We start from the raw sequence: 15,565 nt of genomic DNA, 5'->3' as shown, positions 1-15,565 counted from the left end.
TATGACAATTAATAATCAATAATCAATTAGTAAGTCAGGAATTAGTTTGCTTGGACGTACAGTTTTAATTACATACATGGATGAGTGGCCAAAGGTATGTAGACACTCAAACATCACACCAGTATGTGTTTGTTATTGGGTGTTAATCTGCTACTTTACAGCCTCTGCTTTTCTTTTACCAGATTTTGGCAACTGGACCTTCAAACAGCAGCTACAGTTGGCAGCTGTTAACAGGTACTTTAGAAACAAGTAGCTTGTCCATCAGGAAACTTTGTAAATCACTAAGGCACTGTAACATTACTAGCTTTTGTCAAACTGGTCTCTTGTGTTGGAGGCTGTGTGTGGTCCTGATCGTGTTCACTGGCAGGCTGCTAGTTAGCAGTAATTAGAGAAATGAGAAAAGCTCTTTTTCCAGAAATGTGGTAGAGCAGTCAGGACATCAGAAGTAAAAACAGAAACTGATTTCTCCATAAGATATGATCCAGTTTCACCCAAAGTTAATAAAGTAATAAAGTTGTGTTTTGTACAATAATGCTTGAGGCATGGCCCCGAGAAATGCTCAGCAACAGCGGCATCCTTCTCTTTGTACATTCATGGTGGTGTCATAAAAATTCAGAAAGTGTTTCATTGGACATAAAATTAGTACATGTCCCCAAGTGCAGGATGAGTCAGAATCGGATGAGTTTTTCTTTTTTTCACTGGGAGAAACAAATTTCCTCAGGTGGCTTTTTTTCATGTTTAAACAAGTAACATACAAACTGTTTCATGAAGGTGTGTTTTATATTTGAGACATTTTATTATAATGTAAAAACTTGAAACTCATTCGTCACAAAACACAGTGAACTAAGACACATGACATTAAAAAATCTCAAGATCGAATTTTTTTTTACGTTAAATGCCGTTTCAAAATGTAGGCCTGGATGAGCATATATCTCTACAATAAGTTTTAGAATATACTGTAACTTTTGTGTTGTCTTATCCAAATCAATGCTTGGAGCTGCCAGTCACAATGACAATAAACACTAATAAAATGTACCTCTGAATGATTATGAATGAATATTAATATCAAATCAGTAATAATATGGACTGTACCTTCAGTAAGTTTCAACTATAGCAGGTATGTTGGAACATATTTTAAGCTGGGGCGTGTTTATGTGTGTGTGTGTGAGAGAGAGAGAGAGTGTGTGTGTGTGTGTGTGTGTGTGTGTGTGTGTGTTGAGGGGAATTTTTCACCCATACCCTATGAACGCAACATGAGCGTCTAACTGGGTCACGTGAGATGCTCCGTTTATAAGCAGTGACGTGGTGGGGTTCTATTAGTGTAGCGGTGTCAGATAGGCAGCTTGTTCGGGGAAGCGTCCGCCTCGCCGGGTTGGGAAATTCGACAGGGGTCGGTCCAAGACGGAGAGTCGAAAAGATCCAGGAGAAGAACAAGGAGACGGAGCAGACTGACAAGGGAGGTGAAGACAGACGACCAGTTGTTTTTGTTTATCCTTCAGGACTCGTGGAACATGTTTGGGCAGTGACTGGACTCAGAGGTGGGTGAGGATAGTATTTTTTGACTGTTTTTCTCTGTCGCTTTCACTGCGCTGATACTGTACATTTGCCTGCCGAGCATCGTGAAGGAGCAGCCGCACTCCTGCTGCTCTGCTGCCGCTGCGCTCCCCTCCTGCCAGCGGAAGGGCTCCGGATAAACGAGTGTGGATGCTGTGGTGTTTTCTCTTTCATCGTACCTTAAATAACGTCTCCGGAGAGGGGTATAAACTAGGATAACAACAGAAAGAGCGAACAAAATATTAAGTAGAGAAGTAGAGGGACGCTGTGGTGTATAACGAACACAAGGAGCAGGAGAGAGAGAGAGGAGGGGTCGCAGCAGGAGGAGAACCAAAAACCTGCAGGTTTGTTGAGCCTGTGGGCATGAGGACGTGGAGGGACGGAACACATCCGAGGTGTTAGTGTGATTAGATGAGGGGGAGCTGGAAGAGGCCGGCCATTAAAGCACAGATTGTTTCCAGTCCAAGGAGGCGGTGATGGCGGGCAAAGGCAGCGGGGTCCACACACTCTGTCAGCCGACCGCAGCCCTGTCAGAAGACGCAGCAGCATGAGGAGGAGGAGGTACGCAGCACTACACGTCTCATCAGTCCTTCTCATCCTCATTATTCATTTAGCCTTCTCCGCCCTCCTCTCCCCTCCATTACATCCAGCCATCCACCCTTCCCAGCCGCCTTGACTAATATCCATCCATCCGTCCATCTATGCCTTTCCTCTCTGTCCCAACATCATGCATCTCCTCTACATTAGGCACTTTTTGGACCCCCAGCAGCTTCTTAAAATGTTGTAGTGACACTCAGGAGGCCCTCAGGCAGGTGTTCAAGGCAGGTGTACCACTGGAAAATTAGGAATATTTAGATTTCACTGTTACTTCACTCCCTAAGGGTGAATGTTGATGATAGTTCGTTCCAGGCTCCTGCACACCAAGACCCCAAAGGCAGCTTGAGCTCCTATCCTCATGCCATCAGACTGGACAAGTGCCCTCTTGGCTCACCTGGTTATTTGTATTAGGTTGTTATTGTTATTTTTCAGTCACTGTAATGAGGGTAAAGTATCGACACAAATATAGACACATTATTAAAACCAGGCTACTCCACTCAGAAATCAGAAAATCAGAATCAGAAATAAAAGTTGATTCTCTGCTGGGATAGATGCAAGATTTTACCAGCATCTGTCCTCCACAGCTGCCTGTAGGATGTGTGACAGCCTTCTCTTAGAGTTGATTACATTTCTCCAGGCATCTGAAGGCAGCAGAAACAGTTATGTTCCTCTGTCACTCTGCGCAATTAAGTATGCCTTCATTTCAGTTCGTATGCCACCAGCACCAGGCTCTCACAGGTTCTATAGCTCCATACACATCAAACCGGTTGGCCATACGTTCAAAACATCATTAGTCATCACTGCATCTTCATCCAGAAACTGCCTGCGTCCCCTCCCTCTTAACAACTCTCCTAAAAGTAGTTCTTGAGGCACTGTGTTTTTTTTTGTTTTTGTTTTTTCTCTGACAGAAATAAAATCAATCAGACTCTTATGCATACTGAAAATCTGTTTGCATGCCACTAAATTGCGTCCTTGTTGCTATTCCTTTCTGGAAGAAACCATTGATCTAATGTGATCTACACTACTGATCAGTGAATGAATTTCATGAAAACATGTCAATTTTGTGGTTCTTTAAGTGATGATGTGCTGTGTCAGTATGAATGACCGTTTAGCAACACTGGGGAGGGAATAGAAAGAATTTGTGGGTGGGGTGAGTGCCCCTTTTTTTTTTGCTTGAGCCTCTGCCCCCCAAAATGCGTGTGCATGTCCTTGGTTGATTCCTCCATCCCCAGAGCAGTCGTTTTTCTTACAATCACTGTCATTAAATGGGGGTCAGCAATCCATTTTGTATTTGTTTACATAGATTCAAGTTTAGGAAAGCCCTTCTTGGACCTGCCAAGAGTCTAGGCCAGGGAGTTCCCATTGATCCAGTTCAATTAACAGGGCTTTTTATCCACTTCATCACACACATCACAGCTGCCTGAACTATTTGGCACTGAAGCCTGCGCATACTTAGAGATATCTGCAAACTGATGAGATGCACATTGAAACACAAAACAAACCCAAAAAAAACCAAAAAAAAAACCCAGCAGCTAAGCTTACCATCTGGATATTCACATTACCCGCTAGACAATTAAACTTTAATGGGGTCTAATTTTCAAACCACCTCATAATTTATTGCTGTGGTGCCTGAACTGACATCCCTGAAAAGAGTGGAGGCAAGCAGAATAAGGAAGTAAAACAGAAAGAGTGCTTGAATTTAATACAGTGGTGACCGTTAACAGCAGCACAATGGGAAGGGCTGGTCATCGGTCATATTGAGCAGAAGAAAATCGCTGTCATATAATATTTGCTATAGCAACAGCAGTTCCAAGTCCACTTTATCATGGCCGCTTGATTCTTTTTAACAGTCATATATAAATGTCAGATGACTCCACTGCACTGTAAGCCTGCATTATGTGGCTTTGACTTGCGAGTTAAAGGGTCACTTCATACAAAATCTGGAAATCATTTTCTCACTAGTTTTGGCCTCATTTGATAAAGTTTTGAGACTCCACCCCATTACAGTTGTAGGTTAAAGGGATTACTTTTGTGGTGCTCCCAAAATGGAAATGTTGCATGTAAAAAAAAAAAAAAAAAAAAAAAAATTGAATAATCTTTTTTTTCCATTTTTGATTATTCTCCCTTTTTAAAATAAAATCAATGTATTGTTTTGTCAAAAAATGTAAGAAAAAAAAAAGAAATTGAATTGTATTTTACTGTTTCCTACAACCAAAGGTGGCATCTTCAGGTAGCTTTTTTTGTCCAACCAAAAGTCCAACCCCAAAGATATTCAGTTTACTGTCACACACACATCCTCATACCTGAAACAATGATAAGGAAGATTGCCAGAATGACAGACCTTTGTCCTCAAGATATGAAAGTAATGACATGATTGCAGTTTGTTTAGGTAGAAGCACCAAAACTAATTGGTTGGGTTAAGGAAAAGGTCAGAGGTAAGTGAGAAAATGTGGTGCGTTTTTATTTTTTATTTTTTTCTCATTTGGTTGAACTGACCCTTTAAGGAGCAGATATGGCTGTGCTGTGTGACAGTGGGCTCCAGTGGCCTGGCCCAGATCTGACCAGCCTCTAGTGACGAAGGGTTAAAAAAAAAAAAAACACAGCTGGCCATCCAGTGTCACTCATCTGCTCTGCAACACTTAACAAGAACGCAACCCTCCCTCTCCCAACGGTCCTATCCTAGTTGAGTCACATATACACCAAACAGCATTTTCAGAGGGGTTACACAAACCACAAGAAGTCTGTGAGAAAGCTTAGAGGGTTTTTTTTTTTTTTGAGTGAATTCTCAGATCTCTCACCACAGAAAGGAATGAATCACTGGACAGTGCCACCTATTGTCCAGTAGTTTAATAAAAAAAATGGGGGGAAATACAATGCAGTGTTCATAAATACAGAATTTCAAATAAAAATGTGCAATGTAGCCATTTTTTTTTACATTTGTATCTGACGCACATCTCCCATACCAGTATTTTCCAACCCTGCAGTTGCCAGGGGCGTCGTGGAAATAACATGGATGTACGCTGTTAAATCATATTGTTGCATAAGCTATAACACCTGAAACATAATAAGTAATAAGTCATTTAACAACAAAATAAGTAAAGCAGAGTAAAAGGGACAACGGTCGAACGTAGCACATAGGCCACGTTGATATTTAGTGTACACTGATATCACACATGAGGCAATTTGTCAGTTGAGGTGTGTGAGGTCTACTGTGAGCAGTGTTGATTGTAAAGTCTGACAGCAGCAGAAGGGAAGGAGCTGCAGTGTCTCTCCTTCACACACTGTGGCTGAAGCAGCCTGTCACTGAAGGAGCTGCCCCGTGCTGTCAGAGTGTCCTGCTGTAGGATGTGTTCGCCATCAGGGATGGTAGCTTAACCATCATCATCATCACCATCATTTCTCCTACTGTACCTACCTGTCTCCTACTGAAGGGGGCATCCCTGGACAGAGCTGCAGCTCCTGTCCCAGCAGGCCACTCCATAAAAGATGGCTGATGCCACCACAGAGTCAATAACAGAGACCAGAGTCTCCTCAGCAGATACCAGAAGTGGCCGATAAATAGAAGAAGTAGTAGACGAACAGTACAAACAGGTAGCTAATGGAAGACTGCAAGACAGTTAGCTGACAGTAATTAATGGTTGGAAGTGGCAAAAAAATAACGGCTAGTGGTTGAAATGTCTCATTTCTTCCAGTGGCTGTACAATTGCAGACTTGACCAAACCAACCTAAACGCTGACAAAACATGTAACAATGTCCACTTGTTGTGTTAAATAACATCCAGTTTAAAATAAATTCAAATGAACACATTTGGAACGTGATGACTGGTGTTGGATAGATGGTTAGTTTAGTTCATCCAATAGGGCTGCAGGGATGTGGAAAAAAAAAAAAAAACAGTGGGGAACTCTCTGATACGATACCATGTTTTATCAATCATTGCAATTTGCTCAAATCGTGAAAAGCCCATACTTCACTTTTGTAAAGGAGAATTGGGACTACCAGCTTGTCAAATAACCCACACTGAAATCAGCCAGAGAGAGTGAAAGTTAGGAAGACCAACAACCACAAAACCCCTCACCTCTATTTCACTTGTTTTCCTGGCAGTCTTTGTGAACTCTTCACTGCAATCAGATGGTAAACAAGAGTCAGAAAATGACAGATTGTTGAGAAAGAGTGCGGCTGAACAGAGGTGAGGAAAGCGACCAGGACGAGGGGGGATTAAGATGAGACCACAGCAGCACCGGGGGGGGGGGGGGGGGGGGTGGACTCACCAGCACTTTCAAGTGACCGCTCTGAACAAAGCCTGGGATTGGAAGATTCTTTTTAAGATGAGCCCAGCATGGCCCTGAGAGAACAAAAGCAGATATGGAATTCTTTAAAGTCATTGCTGGGCAGCGTGCAGACTGACCCACAACGGCAGTGAAGCTAGTTCACATGTTTCTTGGCAACATAAGCAGTAATACTTGAGATACAAGCTCGACCCGTAATGTCGGCTGGTTGGAGTGGGCTTTTTTCCCTGCGACAGACGCCTTTGTAGCGTGTGGTTGTGTGCCAGCGTCACTGTGTGCAAAGTGAGTTTAGCCAAGTGATAATGCAGTTGGTTATGCAGGTTTGGAAGTTCAGATGTTAACTGGTACTGGATGAATCAACCGGATCATTTTAACTACATGAACACAGATACACATTGATTTAATTGATTCATTTCAATGTGACATGTGACATGTGACAATGTGACAACACCCACAAGGTGCTGTGTTGTATTGCCTCTAGAACAATGAGGTATTTATGTGAATTATTTTAAACCTTTTTTACACAGGTTATGGTTTTTTACCTTTTGGAAGGCTGCGTAGCTGGGAAAAAAAAAAAAAATAGACCAGCCACATAAAAACAGAGATGAGCGGTGCGATGGTTGCGCAGGTATGCAAGGCTTCTGCGGTCAGTGTAGCAGCTTCAGTTGCCGCACCGTGTTGGAGGCATCCTGCGGCAGATGTGTCACGTCACGCTCGTGCCTCATGTATTTTAGCTGTGAGAAAGCAATGAGAAGTCTCACCAGAGAAGCTGTTTTGAAGACAAAGGCATTTCTTGAGACTCAAGATGTGGTTTTTGACTCCCAGTGGGAATGCTAACAATGAACACTGAGGCCCAAGAGCAGAGTTTCAGATTAAACAGCAACGAAACAATGGATGTTTTCCTCATCCAGTTTATTGGGCAACTGTATTCTCACCAGACAACAAGAAGGCGTTAAATAGACAAACTTAATGACGAGTATGAGCTGAGCTTGGAGTGCAGTACTCCAGGTTTTTGCTACAGAATTAAGGCTAAATGGAACAGGAATAGCCCAGTTTTCATTTCCTAGAAAACAACTGCGTGTCGAATAGACAGTGACAGTACAATCTTCCTGCATCAAGATCGAAAACCTTAGTAAGCAGAGAGCAATGTAGTAAGTATCAACAGTGCTCATGCAGTAAAATGGCCTCCATGATTATTATTATATGTTATTGTTACTGATGTATTATAATGTATGTGTGAATAGCTAATAGTGAAGTTAAGTGTTGTAGTTAGCCAAGGTGGAGCTGCTTCTAACTTTATACAGTTGAGTAGTATGTCCTTGAGCAGTTCATCAAATATGTGGATATTAAGTTAATTTGCCATTAAAATCTTAACTGTACTCATGTGTAACACTACAACTACATGTGTGTGTGTGTGTGTGTGTGTGTGTGTACTTATGTTTCTTGGCAACATAAGCAGTAATACTTGCGATACAAGCTCGACCCGTAATGTTGGCTGGTTGGAGTGGGCTTTTTTCCCTGCGACAGACGCCTTTGTAGCGTGTGGTTGTGTGCCAGCGTCACTGTGAGCAAAGTGAGTTTAGCCAAGTGATAATGCAGTTGGTTATGCAGGTTTGGAAGTTCAGATGTTAACTGGTACTGGATGAATCAACCGGATCATTTTAACTACATGAACACAGATACACATTGATTTAATTGATTCATTTCAATGTGACATGTGACAATGTGACAACACCCACAAGGTGCTGTGTTGTATTGCCTCTAGAACAATGAGGTATTTATGTGAATTATTTTAAACCTTTTTTACACAGGTTATGGTTTTTTACCTGTTGGAAGGCTGCGTAGCTGAAAAAAAGAAAAAAATAGACAGCCACATAAAAACAGAGGTACTGTACTGTACTGTACTTAAGTGTAATACTACAACTAAATGTGGAAAAACATAAGTGAGCACACTAATTGATGTTCTGGTGCTTTATTCCAACATTTCCGTGTCGTTGAATTGTAGTGCTTTGAAGCAAGTACAGCTGAAACCAGCTGTTGATTAATTGATAGAAAATTCTACAACTAGTTGCTGGCTTTTTTTCTTTCTTTGTCTTTGTATGATAGTAAACTGAATAGACTGTTTTTATGTTATTTTGAGCTTTGGGAAATTATAATGAGCATTTTTCACCATTTTTCACACCTAATAGACAAAACAACATGTTAGTAGAAAACAGCTGAGAAAATTGTCAGCAGGTTAATGAGTAATGATAGTTGGAACTGTAGGAGTGATGTTCCTCATTCAGCCACAGCTATCATGAGTACTTTGTTAATGGAGTTTTTTGTCATGTGGCCTTCATCAGTGACTTTTTTTTAAGAAGCTAGACATTTCTTTGGCCTGATGAAGGCCATGTGCTACAACCCTACTTTAACATTGAAATAAGTCATAAATGTAGTGGTGAAATGAGGACTGTTGCTTCAAGGGAGTGTTATTAGACGGAACGAGAACCTTAGTCAGCCACATAATCAGCAGGGCCTCTTCCAATAAAGCAGAATTTAACCTCTAACTTCAGTGAACAGCCACTCTAAATGGCTCACAAATGGGAGCTGTATTTTTCTTGAGGAAAATGTGTCACTATCAGAAAGTGCAATGTTTTACTGAATGAAGGTCATATCCTCATTGACATCAACAGAGCTTGTTTTGCATGCATTACACACATTGTGGAGCCAAAAATGGGCTAGCCTGTTTATGTAGGTGTGGAAACAATGAAAGCAATCTGTGAAGAATGGTGCTCATACCTGGCTGTCGAAGGCTTTTCCTCCGTTTGCTCTGTTTTGTTTTGTTTTTTTTCCTCTAGGTTTGATGCTGGTGCCGCGACAGAGACAACACTATAATGTATGCCTAGTATGTCACTGTGTCACTCCCCCAGCCTTCGTTCTTATTATTGACCGCTGCAGAATCGCTGGGGCTTTAATTAGTGCTAGTGTAACTAATTGGCTTGCATAGAAGTGACATTGATGGGAGGCAAGAAAATGAATTAATGAGGAGAGGCATTGGCAGATAAAGTGGAACTGCTAAAAAGTGAAAATGGATGTCTGATCGGCCAGTGAAATTGGTATTTACATTGGAAACAAAAAAAAATACACAGTCATACACTCAACCAGTCATGGTTGTCTGCGTGTGAGCGTGTGGGTGGGTTGATGTGGGTGTGTGTGGGCACCCATTAAGTGTGTGTACCTCTGTGTTCCATGTGTATTTATGTGTATGCGTGCCCCTCTGTACACTGCACACTTCATCAGAGCTCACGTAACTAGATGTTCATTTAGTTGACAGGAGAAATCTCTCAAGCGCTGGATATGCCTCGATGTAAAGTGTGTTAACCTTTAAAACAAAGCCGGCCCTGGCCCCTCTCATTCTCCTGTAATTGCTTGCGCTGGGTAAGCACACTCGCCTGAAAAGGTTATCGTGTTCCTTGCCAGTTGTCATGATGAATGAGCAAACATAGCAGGAAATGAAAATTGGAAGTTTAGAAAATCTGCCTCACACTAAGCGGCATGTAGCATTTGCACCAAATAATGCTGTGTTGTTCAGTGTCCGCAGATTATTACAGAGCAAGTATGCAAACAAATAAACAGAGACAACACAGGTACAGTACATTAACACACTCAGGGAGGACGGATGGATTCGAGACAACACTGCTGCGACATTAATATTCACTAGAGTCTAGGACAACCTGCGAGTCTCTGCTGGCATATTCTGTTTTCTCTGGTGATGTGTGTGTGTGTGTGTGTGTGTTTGTGCGTGTTTGTGCGTGTGTGTCCATAATTGTGTGTGATGTGCACATCTTTTGTGTGAGTCTATAGATACAGGAGTGATTATGTGTGCAGTATGTTTGTTTTGTATATCAATCAGTCTGGTCTGCATTAGATTTTATGTTAGTGGGTCTGGGAACACAAAAAATGATAATGTGTGCAGTATTTGGTGTGTATATGATTATGTGCAATGCACTGTAAATTTTGTGCTTGTGCAAACTGATTGTTCCCCTTAGTGAGTAAGAGAATCAGAGTCTGCATACGTGATCGCTTTGATGCCTCCCTCGGTGCACAACTCCCTGTGGGCAACAGATGCAATCACTCATGTCACATTTTTTTCTCTGTTGTTGCATGTTTGCATGTGTGCATTTATTTGCATGTTTCCTTGCATGTCCTGTATATATGCCCAGAGGATCGAGCAGCCTGGGTGGTCTCAGCTAGGAAGTAGACAGCATTGATAAGCTGAAGGTGGAAGGTGAATGGCGGGTGAAGGCTGTTATCACCAGAGGCTGGCTCAGGCTTCGGCACCACTGCCTGCTGGACCCTGAAAACTCATTTTGACAGATGCATCTCCTCCCTAGCTGTCGACACGCAGTGGGGGGCTGATGACACTCGCTCGCCCAAGCAGCTCAGAGTAGCGTTAGCCGGCACCACGTTGAGCAAACCTGCAATTTATACTTGTGCCCCAGGCATTAAGCTGAATAATGACATGCAAGAGGCAACCACCATCTCACCGTGCCCAGCACCAGAAATCCAGCGCATAATTTAGAAGTTTATGGAGTATTTTCTATCTTTCACTATTTTTAGAAGGTCTTCACTGTGAGATGAGTTTTTGATGATCTTATTTTCTGTCATTGTGTAGACTGACAGGAAAATGTGCTTATTTAGTCAGCCGTGTTTACTGTGATATTGATTCATTCTGAAAATGTGTGTTATGCTGTACCTCAACAACTAGCTACACATCTGGGTGAGCCTTTTTTTCAACCACACAGATGCACTTTATGCAAAGTCATTTTTACAGCAGCGGTCTTCTCTTCTGCCACTGACCTGCTCTCAACAGCATTCTCTAAATTTTCCAATTTCTTTCCTCAGAAAAACACATCCCCAAAGCCTTCTGTGTTCTACGTTCCTGTCCAATCAAAGATGCTACAATGCTGTCATATTGATTCAGCTTCTTCCTTTCAAAATGTTAAGTCAGCCTACCAAAAGTGCCATTTACCATAGTCGGCACGGCATCCATAGAAAGCTCTAATTGGGGTTTTGCATTTGGGACAAATAACTTTAGAATTACCCTGAGTGTGTCAAAACAAACTGTAAATAAAATGAGTAAGTAACAAGCTTGGTTGTCCCCACAAGTAGAATAAAATACATCGGCAACTGAGACAAATGACATGGAGTTCAGTGCAGTGAATAGGAAATGCTTTTCGGACAACTGTCAAGACTGTTTTCTCTGTTTCTTTTTCCTTTTTTCAGATTAGAGAGAGCAAACACAGAGGAGGTGACCCTTATCATATCCTGAAGGAGACGAGACATAGAGCATGATCTTGTGTTTGTCTACAGTGCCAAAGAAGTGCCAGGGAGAAGCCTCCATGGCTAAAGATTCAGCGCCATCCTAGCTCCATCAGGAGCCCTTTTAACCCTTCTCCAAGCTGCACTGAGGGGCTCAAACGTTCCCCTGACTCCACCAGGAGGCTCACTCCAACCCATCTGCCAGCTCAGATAACCCTCTGACTGTTGGCAACCACATGTTTGAGGTGACTGTATCTGACTGCCGCCGCCGCCCATTCTCGAGCAGCAGCAGCCTCCTGCGACCCCGATCTGCATCATGCAGTGGAGACGGCGGCACTGCTGTCCCATCAAGATGACCTGGACCATCAAGCGTTCGCTCTTCCGAACCCATGTGGCCGGCCTCTTCTCACTGGCTCTGCTCCTCACTCTTTTCTTATTTTTCAGCCACCAGGACTGGCTGCCGGGACGCAGTGGGCCCCGGGAAAACCCGCTCACCTACACCGTCAGGGGCTTCCGCAGCCCCAAGGGAGAAACCAACCAAAGCAGCTCCCTGAGGAGCCTGTGGAGGGAGACGGGGTATGTAGCCCCAAAGCCACTGCTCAACCTCAGCTCTCAGCCGGCGGATGGGGCAGCAGGAGAGGCAGCAGGCGGAGGAGGGGGGGGGGAAGGAGCCAGGATGGGTGTCATGGGGCTTGGTGACTCCATGAGCACTAACAACAGTTTACAGATGGAGATGGGTGTGGGAGGGAGACTCAGCGCTCAGCCCTACCGCTACATCCTAAATGAGCCCTTCAAGTGTAGGGACAGCACTCCCTTCCTCATCCTTCTAATTGCTGTAGAACTCCACCAGGCCGATGCCCGCAATGCCATCCGTCAGACGTGGGGGAATGAGAGCACAGCAATGGGTCTGCGGTTTGTCCGTCTTTTCCTGCTTGGCACAGGACAGAGCTCAGACACCATTCAGCAGAGCAGCATAGAGGACGAGAGCCGTGTTTACCATGACATCATCCAACAGGACTATCAGGACACCTATTACAACCTGACCATCAAAACGCTGATGGGCATGAACTGGGTGGCCACCTATTGTCCACATGCCTCCTATGTGATGAAGACAGACAGCGACATGTTTGTCAATACTGAGTATCTCATTCAAAAGCTGCTGAAGCCAGATCTGCCGCCCAAGCAGAGGTACTTCACTGGCTACATGATGAGGGGCTATTCACCAAACCGAAACAAGGACAGCAAGTGGTATATGCCTCCCGAGCTGTACCCAAGCGAGCGCTACCCGATATTTTGCTCGGGCACGGGGTATGTGTTCTCAGGGGACTTGGCTGGGTTGATCTACCAGGCATCACTCAGCATACGCAGGCTGCACCTGGAGGATGTTTATGTGGGGATCTGCCTGGCGAAGCTGCGCATTGACCCAGTGCCCCCTCCCAATGAGTTCCTCTTCAACCATTGGCGGGTATCTTACTCCAGTTGTAAGTACAGCCACCTGATCACATCCCATCAGTTCCAACCTAATGAACTCATCAAGTACTGGAACCACTTGCAGAGCAACAAGCACAATGCCTGTATCAGCATGGCCAAGGAAAAGAACGGCAGGTACAGACACCGCAAGTTTCATGGAGAGAGGCCTCCTTGATGCATCCTGTGATGACCACCTGCATCAAACAAGGGAGATGGGTGTACTATAACTACAGCTGGTGGACATATTGAACTCAGCACTATACACTATATGGGCAAAAGCACATTGTTTTTGGTATTGTGTACAGTTGATGATTCAAACTATTTTTTTAATTTGAGAAAAAAATGTTAAGTATTGTAAACCTGTTGAGCTATTTCTGAAAGGGAGATTGAAGGATGTGCGTTATGGAGCATGCAAAAAAAAGTGCTGCTGCTCAGGACTGGTGTTTCTGATGATTCAGGTGCCAACAGAAAGATGGTAATTCAAGCTACTGTTAACGTGAGGGCTCTCCTCTAATGGGTAGTACAGTATGTCGCACTCTACAACTCTAAAAAAAAAAAAAAAACAAAACAAACAAAAAAAAATTTAGACACAATTTGTGTTTACACAGACAAAGGGAAATGCACATGTATTATGTCGACAGTTACACTACCTAAATATGAATGAAAGTATCTTTGACGTTGACCAGTTATGCTGCCCTGTTTCTCAGTGTTTACTTTACAGATTTATCAAAGAATACAACTCTAAAAAGATGGTTTATCTGTCATATACTGTATTTTATTTTAAAAAATCAACATTAATGCACTCAGAATCATGTCAGAGATGACTGAGATTGTATTTTTTAAAGCTTTACATTGAGTATGACTCTGCACTTGAGCAAATGTGCAATTAATCAATTAACAATTAAATGTACTGAATTCATTTTGTCTACAGTTGTGTGTGTGATTTATCTGGGGCTGATTCACAAATGCAAGCACATTTAGTAACATACATACCATGGGCAAAAAATATAGGGCTGGGACATAATTCAATATTACCATTAATTGACAGCAGCAGGACAGAGACAGGAAATGGGGGATGACACGCAGCAGGAATTCTAGCCAGGCCACTTCGGTGAGGACACAACCTTAGTACATGGGCCCTCTACCAGGTGAGCTTTAGGGGCACCCCTTAAATCAATGATTTTGAGCTGAATTTTAATTATGATCTAAGAAAACAAGTTGTAGAAGCTTTGGATCCAAGTAATTGGATCAAGTTGCATTGAACATCAATCACAAAACAAATACTTTCATCCATGTTGTGATTATTAGCAGCAAAAGCTAATTTGGAATCCAGGAACTTGTTGCAGCTGCTGAATCCAAGCTTAGTTTTAACATGTTCATTAAGTGGAGATTAAAAACTTAAAATGGGTCGCACCACACAAACTAGCTGTCATGCAGTTTTTCTGAAACATTTACACCCAGTGACGCCAGGTTTAACTTGCATAGCTAACTAAACTAGTTGCTGACTAAAGAAGCTGTTACCTTGCTAAAATTAACCCATTTTGATTGGAGAGTAAACAGCAGTGTGGAATGGTCAATATGTCTGACCTGACACTTGGTCAAAAGGTTGTTAAACAACAATGTAAACCTGGAATATTTGAAATTACATTTCACAAAATATAATTCAAATTACAGAACATTATGCCAGCTTTAGCTTGTGTTGCTGCAGTGACCTTCTGTTTACATAGTTAACTGTGTTTGATCTGATGGCGCAATATATGGTTCCAGTTTACACTTATGTCAAACAACCTTAGTGATGGATTGATGAATAGTCGCTTCAACCTCGTCCAAGATCCTTTACATTTGGGTGTGATCCAAAGCATTCTCAGTCACAGCACTTTATTTTTAGTGCCCAATCTTCTGACCTTTTTTCTTCTTTTTTTTTCTCCTCTTATATGACTAGTGGTACCATTGTTACTGAACAGTCATGCCATCTGAAAACAGAATTCTGAACGAACCAGGCAAATAATGTGCAATTTCTACAAGTATAACAACTGATTGTTAATAAAAGGTAATATTGCATTCAGTGGACCTTGGAGAAACCCATTAACTTCCAAATAGAAAAGTAAAACATTCAGAGAAGTTCAGGTCAGCTAGAAACAATGTGAAGACAAGCAATCTCAAGGCTCACTGATGAAAAATGAATTAAACATTGAACTCAAGAGTGTCCCCGGGGAATATGAAATATTCCGCAGGAAAACACCCAAGTTTAGATTTTAATTAAAAATGAATATATGATTTTGAAAAGCTGCCAGTGTTACTCCAGATGGAACTGAACTTTCAGCCTACGAAAGTGTGTGTGTGTGTGTGCGCGTGTG

General features: G+C 42.6%; 1 protein-coding gene across 2 annotated transcripts; it reads left to right on the top strand.

Annotated features, from left to right (window-relative positions):
- Positions 1-1,318: 1,318 nt before the first annotated feature.
- Positions 1,319-14,127, top strand: b3galt2 (UDP-Gal:betaGlcNAc beta 1,3-galactosyltransferase, polypeptide 2). 2 transcript variants are annotated; one of them, XM_076724882.1, is made up of 2 exons: positions 1,319-1,538; positions 11,703-14,127. In XM_076724882.1, the coding sequence occupies exon 2, from the start codon at positions 12,055-12,057 to the stop codon at positions 13,381-13,383; it is 1,329 nt and encodes a 442-aa protein (XP_076580997.1). In that variant the 5' UTR covers positions 1,319-1,538; positions 11,703-12,054; the 3' UTR covers positions 13,384-14,127. The 2 variants fall into 2 exon arrangements, with proteins under 2 accessions (XP_076580997.1, XP_076580986.1); XM_076724871.1 differs by having other exon boundaries at positions 1,319-2,115.
- Positions 14,128-15,565: the final 1,438 nt, after the last annotated feature.

This window comes from Chaetodon auriga, chromosome 3 (genome assembly GCF_051107435.1).
Source record: "Chaetodon auriga isolate fChaAug3 chromosome 3, fChaAug3.hap1, whole genome shotgun sequence".
Classification (NCBI taxonomy): Eukaryota; Metazoa; Chordata; class Actinopteri; order Chaetodontiformes; family Chaetodontidae; genus Chaetodon; species Chaetodon auriga.
The sequence above is the reverse complement of the archived record's forward strand: the minus strand, read 5'-3'. Positions and strand labels throughout refer to the sequence as shown.